Here is a 12961-nt window from a genome sequence, read left to right on the forward strand (position 1 = left end):
CTCCGGTCTGCGAGAGCCGTATTCCAGTCGGGTTTTCAGGATTTCCCCAATGAATATGCATTGAAAGCAGTGCATGCAAACAGATCTCATGCATATTCATTGGGGAAATCCTGAAAACCCGACTGGAATACGGCTCTTGAGGACCAGAGTTCCCTACCCCTGGTGTAGTTTTTTGTTGTTTTTTTTTAAACAACTCATAGACTTCTATTTAAAGATTTAATAAATATGTGTTGCTCTATTTATTTTCTCCTGAGTGCTATGATCCCTTTTTTTTTTTTTTTTTTAACATTCTTTACTATAAAACATCTGGTGCTTCCTCTACTTCCATGCCAGTTTCAGTTATAATCGGAGGTGTTCTTTTGTTCACCATTGTGCTTCTTTGCTCCCTGTATGAACAGCTTTTGCAAACCCTCCTTTGGGACCGTAAAGCCTTCTCTTTTTATTTCAGCCGCCAGCCCTATTGTTACTGTCCCGGGTGCTTCCCTTGGAAACGGCTGTGGGGCACAGCCTCTGAACACCATTCACAACGGGCAGAACTGGCCGCTTACCTTCTTGTGGGGCTTTTTCTTTCAGATTGCTGAGCTGATCCCTCCACAACGCGTGCTTGTGCTTTCTTGTGCCGCTGGGGGAGTACAAAAGCTGCATCTTCTCCAAGACCAACAGAGGCCTCGGTGCAACCCAGCTGCTTGCCCCGCCGTTGTTCCCGTCTGCTAGGGTCCTGATGCAGCCTGCGCTTTGAGTGAACTGCTTGCCTCGGGCACAACCACAGGGCTGCTGAGAGATTGGAGTCGGGAGTGAAAACACCGGCATTTTGAGAAGGAAGCCTGGCACACAGTCTAGTCTGCTGCTTGCAGGACAGCTCTCATCCCTCCTTCCATGGGAAAACAGCTGCTTTCAGCATTTTCTTCATTTTGCTGAGGTCTTCATGCTATATGTGGTGAGTCTAGTTTAGTGGTTATTTTCTGTGACTGACCTTGAGGACAATATTATATTGTTCTACCTGTGTTTATCCACTTTCTCTGCCATTTGAGCTTTTGGACTTTATCATGAATACATTTTTTTTGTTTGCTATAACCACTAACATTGTATTTTCATAGTGGAGAGTGCCATTAATTATTTTTAGTTTTACCTCGATGCAAGTTAAAGGTGATGTACCACAGCATTCAAAATTCATATGGTAGAAGGCTAATATATCTTTAAAAAAAAAAAATTGAATGTCGATACGGGTCTCCCCCTCCCCCCTCTCTCATTCTACTGCTTCGTCATTTCATATCTGAGCTCTGAAGTGGACGTCTTATTCTGAAGGAGACACAAAGACTGTGACATAGACTTACCAAACAAGGACAATAAAGTCCTCCACAATCGCAACGGAACAGCTACTCTAGCCCTCCAGATCAGCACATTTTTCTTCTTCTGTGACCATCTGTGATAGGTCGGTTCTTTCCCGGTTGCAAAATGCTGCCCACAGTTGTCATCCTCCCTTTTGAAAAGCCTTGCTCTGAAGCCCAGCAGCATCTGGCCACATGCGCTGGATTGGAAATGCGATCTTTGCTAGAATGCTGACTCTCCCTTCTGAATGAGCACTTTCAGGATTGAAGGAGCCTGTCGTCAGCCGAGCAGCTGCAAGGTGAACGGAGAGCGCAGTGGTGCTGAAAGGGACAGCTCCTACTACGGCATCCCTGGAGACGGCTCTCATGGTGGGGCTGAAAAGGACAGCGCCCACTGCTCGCTCCGTATCTTCGTTTTCCTGCCGCCCTCCACCAGTCTTTGAAAAGGGAAGCTTTACCTTTCCCAGCAGTGCGGGTGCTTGACCAAGACCATTATGCCTTGACGTTGAATTGCACCAGTTTTCATGGCGGTGGCAAGGAAAATCAAAACTTTGCTGACCGTGAACATTTTGGTTTTTGTGGGGATCATCTTGTTTTCGGTGTATTGCAGGATACAAGACCGCTCTCAAGAGTTGGTACAGATCGTCAGAAGTTCTGATCGTAGAGTGAGGAGTAGGAATGCCAAAGTGGGAACCCTCATAGACAGGGAATCTATCCTACAGCGACTAGATCACCTAGAAGAAGTGGTTTATAATCAACTTAACGGTAAAACTTTCTTTCTCTTACTCTTCAGAGCAGTAGATAATTCATTAGTCAATAGGACTATAAAGCATAGCCAATACACATTGGTGATTTGATCCATTTTCTACAGTGTGAACACTATGTGATACATGAATTGTGCTTTCTGCACTTTAGTTGCTAATTATCTTTATATAATAGTAAACAAATGATCAACTTATAGCCATAGGGCTCCTTTTATGAAGCCGCGTTAGCGGTTTAAAGTGCATAATAGCGCGCGCTAAACTGCTGGCCATGCTAGCTGCTACCGCCTCCTCTTGAGCAGGCGGTAGTTTTTCGGCTAGCGCAGGGGTTAGCGCGTGATAAAAAGTCACATGCGATAAAGCCACTAACACAGCTTCGTAAAAGGAGCCCATAGTTTTGAGCACCGTAGTTTATTTACTATTCATTAGATATATATGGGATACAATTTACAGCTAATCAGGTTTAATATTTTAAATAATTTTAATATATTTATGTTTTTGTGCTAATATTTTAAAAGGAAATCAAAAGAAATTAACAAAGTTTTGTAGTTTGGACAGGTATATTACCAATAAAACCTTCATTTTATAAATACTCCAGAAACACAGGCCTTCTGCTCCTCTCCAGACTTTATATCAAACACAATTAAAAATTAAAAGATTTCATAATTTAAAAGATTAGTTGTAGAGATGTTTATCAAGGCTTACCAATGATAACATTGGGGTAAATATGTCTCGTTTATGGGTTATAATTTCTAGACTATGAATTTTTCTTTCTGATGGAATTATATTTGTTTGACCTTTAAGTGGAATAATAAGGGACATCTCTTGCAAGTTTTCCTTCAGTAGAAAATCCCAGTGAGTACTTTTCACATCTGGGAGACAGCAATATGGAACAGACTTTTCTACTCAAATTTGCTGGGTACTTCAAAGTGACCTGGACTAACCATTGTCAGAATGTTGGGTTCCATGGGCCACTAGTCTGACCACCATACTAATGTTTTTGTGCTCTCTTGTTGCATTTTGAACTCAAATCCCTTGGGATCCATTGGTTTTGAGAAATGGCTTTGCATGTTAACTTGCCCCTGAAGCCCCTTAACACTGAGACTTTCCCATCAAGTACAGTTAAGAAGTTAAAGAAATTCAGGGCATATAACTGCTAATGAGTTATCTACCTATTTTAACAATTTCAACAGTTTCTCATTCCCATTCCATTAATTCATAATTATTTTTTTATTTTATTTCCCATCTCCTATTGTATTGTCGTTTTATATATTCTTTCTATAAAAAATTGTATTTCCACTCCCTGTTCCTATTGTTTTAAAGGCTTGAGTTTGTCTGTTTAGTCCTGATTTGTCCAATAATTTAATATATATATATGTTTTACAATGCAGACATGCCTGTCTTCCTGTAATTTTTAAATTTTTTGTTCAACGCTTTGTACTGCTGGATAAGCGTTTAATCCAATACTTTGAATAAACAATAAACAGTTTGAAGGTAGAAATTACATCACTGGTGCAAAATACATGAAAATTTGAAAACAAAATCAAGAATTTCTCAGTAAGAATCATTAAAAAGATTATGTTGGCTATTTTAGAAGCTTTATTCATGCTTTGGACATCTGCCATCCAGCATTTAGATATCCATATTGAATGGGTGTCCAAATCTTTTTATAAAGTCAGGATATGGATGTCTAAGGGCTCCTTTTATTAAGCTGCGCTAGCGGGGTTAACGCGCGTGACTTTTTATCACGCACTAACCCCCGCACTGGCCTAAAAACTATCGCCTGCTCAAGAGGAAGGTGGTAGCAGCTAGCGTGGCTGGCAGTTTAGCGCGTGGTATTACGTGCGTTAAACCGCTAGTGCGCCTTTGCGAAAGGAGCCCTAAATCTTCAACATGTCCATGTGACAAAAGTGTGTGAGTTGGGGTGTTTGTGGCAAAATATGGATGTCCAATTCCAACTGATGAAGAGGAAGGGATGTCTATGTCCAAAGAGATGGACATTGATATTTAGGGTTCATAGACAAAATCGCGCCGACAACTGAGCGCAGACAACTGAGCGCAAGGTTGACGACGTGCTGAAGAAAAGCACTATTTTAAAGGGTTCCGACGGGGGGGTGTTGGTGGGGAACCCCCCTATTTTACTTAACAGACATCGCGCTGGTGTTGTGGTGGGTTTGGGGGGTTGTAACCCCCCTCATTATACTTGAAACTGAACTTTTTGCCTGTTTTTTAGGGAAAAAGTTCAGTTTTAAGTATAATGTGGAGGGTTACAACCCCCCAGACCCCCCACAACGCCAGCGCAATGTCTGTTAAGTAAAGTGGGGGGTTCCCCCCCACACCCCCGTCGGAGCCCTTTAAAATAGTGCTTTTCTTTGGCGCGCCGTCAACCTTGCGCTCAGTTGTCTGCGCTCAGTTGTCGGCGCGCCGTTGTCTCGCGCGATTTAGTCCCGTCACCATATTTAGACCTGGAACCTGGCACATCCAGGTCACAGAAAGTTGCTTTGATGGAGTAATTCTCCACTGGATGGAGGAAGGGAAGACACAGTAGGTATTTTTCTGCTCCTGGAGACATTACAAATAAAAAAAAGAAAATGACAAACAGTTACAGTTGGACTTGAACTGGCATTCTCTAGTTCTATACCCTGGTTCTCTACCAGCTGCTTAAAGACAGCCACATCTCTTCTTTTGCCCTATCCGTTTCTTATGTATTTTAGAACCTGCTGTATGTGGGCAGATTCTGTTGTGAAATGTATTACAAATGGACATCCATATGTGTCATATATTGTAGACTTGGACATCTATACTGTATTTTGAGTTGGATGTTCTTTCTAAAATGTTCTTCCCCAACAATAAGTTTGGGGGGAGATTTTAAGCCAATCCTGGATTCCTGGCCACCTCTTCCTGCAGTACTGATTGAAATAAGTGGAATCATGAACTACCGTACACATTTTACACTGCTTTGGGATGTAAGTTTAAAATCAGGCTGGCCTAAATGTCTTCCTCCTAGAATGGGTGGCTTGGCAGCTTTGTGAATCATGAACTGAGCATGGTCTCTTTGGCCAAAATTTCACAGATGCTGAATATAGAGGATTAACATCCAATCGCCCAGCCCCACTGGAGACATGATGATGTAATAAACATTGGGAAACCAGAAGGATTATTAAAGAAATTTTTAAGGATTTTTATACATTTGAAATTATTAACTAGATTATATTTCAGAGGATACATGTATGCTTAAGATTTTAAATCTGAGCTCGGTTATGCCATATGAAAATTGTCAAAAAGTATACAAAACAAGTAGCAATATTTAAATTTTTGAAGATGTTCCCATGCATTTCCTCTGAATTCACTCAAGTAGTTCATATTAGTTAAGGAGAGTGTGGCATAACGCTTAAAGTTACAGTCTCAGTACCCTGAGGTTGTGGGTTCAAACCCCATGCTGCTCCTTGTGACCATGGGCAAGACACCTAATCCTCCACTACCCCAGGTACATTACATAGATTGGGAGCCTTCCAGGACAGATAGGGAAAATGCTTGAGTACCTGATTTGTAACCCGTTTTGAGCTCCTTTGGAAGGACAGGCTGTAAAATCAAATAAATAAAATGATGTTCTAAGTTCATAACTTGGTTCATTAGCCAATCAGATCACTTGATCACTACCCATAACACAAAACATTTGTGGTAGAATGCATTTCTTTCTTCCCTGCACATTATGTGCCCCTTGAGTCTTTTCTCTTCTTGCCCTTTATTCCTCCTTCCATTCATTCATTCAATGTTCTATACCAGCATTCTTCAACCTTTTGACACCTATGGACCGGCGGAAATAAAATAATTATTTTGTGGACTGACACTGGTCCGCGGACCGGCAGTTGAAGAACACTGGGCTAAGTCGTGCCCATCTCCACCCAATCTCCGCCCCAGACCCCGCCCCCCCCCCCCCACACCCACACACCCACACACACACTGTATGCTTTTCAACATTCATTCCTACCAGAAAACAGATAACCCCTTGCAAATGCAGGACCAAAAATTAAAAGTACTAATATTTACAAACAAACCCTAAGATGCAAGACTGCAAACAGTACAACCCCAAAGGAAAAGAAACAAATGCATTTCTTTATGAACAGACAGCAGATGTAAATCAATCACTAAATACAAAAATAAAAGCATTCCCCCTACCGTTATTGTCTCTCTCCCTCCATGATGTGCCTTGCCTTCTGGCCTGATCCCCGGTGTTATCTTCAGGCCGGTCCACGGTGCGATCAACGCGGTGTCTTCGGGCCGGCTCCCTGAGTGCTGCATGGCACAAAGCTGTGGGCAGCAGCTTCTCGCACGCATCCTACACCTCATCTGGATGCCTTCCCTCTGACGTTGCGACGTGAGAGAGAACGCTTCCGGTTCAGGCGCAATACGCGCATAGGAGCCTTTTCCCATGGCTTTGTGCACTGCAGCACTCAGGGAGCTGGCCCGAAGATGCCGTGTTGATCGTACCATGAACCGGCGGTTGAAGAACTGTTCTATACTGTTCTTCCAAGGGAGCTCAGAATGGTTTATTCAGGTACTCAAGCATGTTTCCCTGTCTGTCCTGGTGGGCTCACAATCTACCTAATGTACCTGGGGCAATTGGGGGGGGGGGATTAAGTGACTTGCCCAGGGTCACAAAAAGCAGCATGGGTGTTTGAACCCACAACTCTCAGGGTGCTGAGGCTGTAGCTTTAACTACTGCGCCACACTCTCCCACTTCCTCGTGTCCTCCTATCCCTCACTCTTTCCACATATTAGTTCTCTTCACAACCCAGTCTCAAATGTTTTCCGATGCCAGCAGTGTGTGCCTTGTGTTGAGTCAAGCACACTCAACTATAATAGTGGAGTCCTTTTACTAAACTGCACACTGCGCACTGCACACTGCGCATTGTTATAATGCCAATTGATTTATGTTGTTTGTCTTACGATTAATTTGTTCAAATTGTATGTGAGACCATCACCTGGTGGCTTTTAAACTGTACATCGCTTAGAAATTTTATATAAGCGATTCATCAAATGCTAATAAACTTGAAACTTGAACTTTACTGCGGGGCATGCACTGCTGTCCCATGGTAAATTTCCCTATCTGCATTTGTACACCACGCGCTAACATAAGTTTTCATAATTTTCTCTAAGGGGGCATGTTGGGGTGACAACACTAATCAGTTCGCACATGAGGCATTGTTGCCTGCTAATTGATTAGCATGGCATTAGCGCATGAGCCCTTACTGCCTATGAAATAGGTTACGGTAAGGGCTCACATGGTAACTTTGTTTAATGCTTTAAGGCAGGGGTGTCCAACCTTTTGGCTTCACTGGGCCGCATTGGCCGAAAAAAATATTTCTGGGGCCGTACAAACGTGCAAAAGCTGCAGTAAGACACAGGAGGGAGCTGGCAAGACGGTAAACACCCAGGGGCAGCAAAGGAAAACACTGCATCGCCCTCGGCCGGGGCTACACAAAATACTTCACTGGGCCACCTGCGGCCCTCGGGCCGCAGGTTGGACACCTAGAATCATCTTGGAGACATTGTTAAATACTTTCAATAATCACCCAAATTTGTTTTCAAATTAAAAATTCACTAAGCACGTCAAAGAGTAATAATGTGAAGTGCTCAGACCCACAACCAAAATGCGAAGTGAAATGACTGTTTCCAGGGGAAATTAAAGGGAACAGTTTAAACAATTTCAAAATTCAATGATGACTTTGTAATAGCCAGGACAATTTTCAAAGGGATTTATATATTTAGCTGTCACTGCTAAATATGTAAGTCCCTATTTGTGAATTTTCATTGGCTCTATGCAGACAGTGCAGCTGAGAAGTCCTTCAAAATGTGCCTGCATTATCCAGACAAGGCAGGAGCATTGCAGCCTAACTATACATATAGCGCTAATATTTGACTACTGTCCGTATAGCTAATTGGCTTAATTTAGGCCAACACAAAGGCTGTCCTAAATTAAGGCCCTCTTTTACTAAGCCGCAGCCCAGGGCACTAAATGCTCCAATGCCGCTCCGACATTCATAGGAATTCTATGAACGTCAGAGCATTTAGCATTCTGGGCTGTGGTACAAACCTCTACCACGGCTTAGTAAAAGCGTGTGTGGGGGGAAGTGGGGGTGTATATGTTTAGGGGCTGATTATTACTTATTTGTGTATCAGTGCTGAATATACATATTTTTTAAATGCTGCAACCAGTTTTTTTTTAAAAAATGTTCAACCTTCCCTCCCCAGGATTAAATAAGGCTCCTCACATTTTTTTTTATTGCTATAAGTGGAGTATTACATTTGCTAGCATACATCTGAAATGGTGCAAAGTGAACAGAGGGTGCAGCTGTCTTTTATGTATCTATTTATTTTTACAGTAAATTATAGGAGCTTCAATCCTTTGGCAGAAATCTATTACCTTTAAATCTGTAAATTTAGGAGAAAATAGCTATTTGCATTAGCAAGCTGATGGAATGTGAACGTGTTTTCTACAATATACTGGTCAATATACTGGTATTGGAGCAATAAAAATAATAATAAAAAAAAAAGAGAATCAATCAGAAATTAGCCTTGCATCCTGAATGGAAGGAAATTTAGAATTATGATGGTTTACTAGTTCTTGAGGGATGTGTAATGTTCACTATGAGCTGCATTCTGCAATTGGCACTGATAAAAATTAGTGCTAAGTACCATTTATAGCAGTGTATCGCGAACTGTGCTTTGGTACACTAGTGTGCTGCACGGGATTTCAGGTGTACCACGAGATACTGGGGAGGAAGAGAGGTACCAGCACCAACTGACTGCCTAAATGACGTGCCTCTCGCAGTCAGCCTCCTCTCTGGGACTCTTCTTTTCTGCACCTCCTCCCCCCCCTCCCCCACTGGCAGCTCAAGCCCCATCTGGAGAGCCTCTGCACATGTGTGTGACATCATTGCATCGACGTCTGCACACTTCCGGGCGCCCTCGAGCCGCGGCCACCAGTTTAGTGTGCCGTGGCTCACAAACTTTGTTAGACACTGATTTATAGAATAGTGTTTGCTGAAACTGGTTGGACTCTCAGCCTCCCTTCTTACAATTGTGGCGATTGCAGATGTTGTCATTATTAAAGATGGAAAGGACACAACTACGACCTATTGAGGTGACTACGTGGAGGACATTTCGGTTGGAATGGAGACCTTTTTCGGACTCTCTTCCCTCACACATGCGATATTATTTGTTGCATTTGTAGCTGATTAATAATCTAGTGTTCCACTCACCTTTGCTTTTGTTTGTATTTACTGTGGGATGGGTTGGGGTCAGGATGGGGTAGAGAAGAGGGGAAGTTGTAAAGTGATGTGTATTATATTTGTGCCTTTTGTTGTTCTTTGCAATAAAAACAAATTTAATATAGAACAGTGTTTGGCACTGGAATCTGTGCCCAATTTTGGGCAGAAGGATTTACACCAACTAAAACCTGGTGCAAATTCTCATGTCCAATCCCCCCCCCCCCTTTTAATGAAGTTGCGTTAGGCTTTTTTATTGACAGCCGCAGTGGTATTAGCTCTGATGCTCATAGGAATTCTATGAGCAGCAGAGCAAATACCGCTACAGCCGGCGATAAAAAAGCCTAACACGGCTTCATAAAAGGGGGGTACATTAGGCACAGACCTCCCTTATTCAGTAAAACTGTATGCAAATTTCAGGAACACCCCTCAGCCACCTATACCCCTCTCATGACATTGCCCTCTTTTCAGATTCATGCATAAAATTTACACACAGATCCTGATACCTAAACATGTTCGTGCAAATTTAAATAAATGCCAAATAGCACTGATAACTGATTACACAGGTCAACACATCATTTTTATCAGAGTTAATGTTGGGTGGGTTTTGTAGTATTTTTCATGCTGATTTCAAATCTATGTTTAGTTTTTCACTAGCACGTCACATTTTTGTGATGAGGCTCATTATATATATAATTATAAATGATATATCATGTGATAGATAATGCATTTATATATCATGCGTTTATAGGAGAAACATATAAGGAGAGTTAACGACAGTTGTATTTGTTTTTTTATGCTACAGACATTATTTACGGTGATTAATATCAGTCTTTATCATGCCAAGACATTGTACTAATCATCCAGATAGTTTCTGTTATGTCTGTGGTTCATTCACGACAAAAGCACAACGTCGCCCAATTACCGTAGATCTGAAGAAGGTATACAAATTGTACTTTGGCTGTCTATTGGGTGACCAGGATAAGTCTTGGGCTCCACATATCATCTGTACCAGTTGTTCCAACGGGCTTCGTGACTGGCTCAATCAACGAAAGGCAGCAATGTCATTTGCAATCCCAATGATATGGAGGGACTTGCAAGACCATATTAAAGATTGCTACTTTTGCCTTGTGAACACAAGTGGATTCTCAGCTAAAACTAAGCACAAAATTATATATTCTACTCTAGATTCTGCTATTAGGTCTGTTCCTCATGATGACTCACTGCTTGTCCCTGTACCTCCACAAGATGGACTTGCTTCTATGGAACATGATGAGGAATGTGATGATGATACAGCAGCTGGTCCCAATCCAGAATTATCTGATCCTGATGTGAATGATGAAGATTCAGAACCACAAGCTGAGCTCAATGATCTAATTTGTGATCTAAATCTTTCAAAAAGAAAAGGCAGAACTTCTTGCTTCAAGGCTTAAGCAAAAGCACTTGCTTGCAAAAGATGCTAATATAACTTATTACAGAAAAAGGAATCATAACTTAACAACATTCTTCACTGTAAATGGCTCATTATGCTTTTGTCATGACATCAACAAGCTCTTCAACAGTTTGTCACAAGTGCATTGTCCAGATGTATGGTTTCTCTTCATTGATTCTTCACAGAGAAGCTTGAATGCAGTGTTACTGCACAATGGAAATTCCAAACTAAGTATACCAATTGCCCATTCTGCTCATCTAAAGAAGTCTTATGAGAATATGAAGAATTTACTAGAAGCAATCAGTTATAAAACACACCAGTGGAACATCTGTGGTGATCTGAAGGTCATTGGCATGCTAATGGGAATGCAAGGAGGTTTCACTAAGTACTGCTGTTTCCTATGCTTGTGGGATAGCAGATCTACAGCTGAACATTATGTCAAGTGTTTCTGGCAGCTGAGTGATACCTATAACCCAGGGACAAGCAGTGTGAAATTCATGCCATTGGTGGATTCTCATAAAATATTTCTTCCAAGTTTCCAAATTTATTGTTTCTTTGATATACAGTCCATCAAAATGTATCTAGATGGTTTACAGTCATGAAAAATATTTTAAAACAAAAGTTAAAAGAAAAAAAAATTCCACCACATGATAAGTGTTGAGGAAGGGGGGGGAGGTTACATATATTACTTAAGACTGACATGACAGGGGAGGAAGGTACAAGAGGTGGTAAAAAATACATCAAGATAAAAAAATATATACAGGATGGATGGGGATGGATAGAACATTAGGAGTCCACTTCTTCATATCAAGCTGGGGTTGATGAAGAACCTGATAAAGGCCATGGGTAAAGCAAAGTCACCAGTTTTTCAATATCTTGTTATGAAATTTCAAAAAATCAGCACTGCAAAAAGGGATATTTATAGGTCCACAGATCAAGTCTGTTATGCAGGATGAAGATTTTAAGCAATCACTCTCAGCAGCTGAGCTTGAAGCTTGGGAGGCATTCAAGTGGTTAGTGGAAAACTTTCTGGGTAACTATAAGTCTCATTCATACAAGGAAGCAGTTCAGAACCTTTTTGACTCATATCAGAAACTTGGCTGTCGTATGTCATTAAAAATACACTTTTGCACTCACATCTTGACTTTTTCCCGAAAAATCTTGGTATGGTGAGTGACGAGCAAGAAGAACGTTTTCACCAGGACATTCAGTTAATGGAGCCTGGCTACCAAGGTTTCTGGAATGAGAGTATGATGGCCGACTACTGCTGGATGTTGTGCTATGACAATCTAGCCACAACTCACAAAAAGAAAATCATGCTCTAAGCATTTTTGAAGAAATATTGGTTGCTAAGTGACTCAGTCCAGTATAATTATGCTATGCTATGTATTATTTGACTTTGGACTGAAGATACTGCAACATTTCTTTAAGCTGATGCTGCAATTCTCAAAAACCTTATATGCTAAAACACTATAACCTAACATTAGTTATAACTTTAATTTACGAGACTGAAAGAAAACTAACAGAACTGATTCAATTTTTTTTGTTGCCTTGTGTTATTAGTATTCAATTACCAGCACTAATTGGCTCATTTATCAATTAAATTGCATATGCAAATTGGGTACATGCCCATATTTGTGCATATAATCTTGAGTGCCATGTATAGAATTAGGATGTATATGTAGCAATGTATCTATATTAGTTGACAATGTAGGGGGAATAGGTAGAGAGAAGAGGAGATGCTAGCCATGTGGGAGGGAGTGGGAGGTAGAGAGAGGAAAGGGAGATGCTGGCTATGAGGGATGGGTAGGGTCGGATTAATCAATAGGCACACTAGGCATGTGCCTAGGGCCCGAAATGATGAGGGGGGCCCGCTGAAAGAGAACAACTCACCTCGCCGGCAACAACCACAATGGGACCCCCCCCTCCTGGCAGCAACTGCAGTACAGCCGGATCTGTTACTGGAAGGTCCCGAGATGACTGCTTCTGCCGGTCCATCCCCCTCCGACGTCACTTCCTTGCTCCGGAAGAAGTGACGTCAGAGGGGGATGGACTGGCAGAAGCAGTCATCACGGGACCTTCCAGTAGCAGATCCGGCTGTATTGCGGTTGCTCCTGGGAGGCGGGCCCGTTGCCATTTCTGTGGAGGGGACGTTGCCGTTGATGCGGG

The 12961-nt window shown here is 41.9% G+C and overlaps 1 protein-coding gene across 1 annotated transcript in view; it reads left to right on the forward strand.

Annotated features, from left to right (window-relative positions):
• Nucleotides 1-1852: 1852 nt before the first annotated feature.
• The window catches only part of GALNT9 (polypeptide N-acetylgalactosaminyltransferase 9), a 331969-nt gene continuing 320860 nt past the window's right edge, over nucleotides 1853-12961 (forward strand). Inside the window, exon 1 of the mRNA XM_033953956.1 lies at nucleotides 1853-2093. Coding sequence (XP_033809847.1) covers nucleotides 1853-2093 — 241 coding nt within the window. The remainder of the gene's footprint in view (nucleotides 2094-12961) is intronic.

The sequence above is a fragment of the Geotrypetes seraphini genome, chromosome 8, assembly GCF_902459505.1.
Source record: "Geotrypetes seraphini chromosome 8, aGeoSer1.1, whole genome shotgun sequence".
NCBI classification, from domain to species: Eukaryota; Metazoa; Chordata; class Amphibia; order Gymnophiona; family Dermophiidae; genus Geotrypetes; species Geotrypetes seraphini.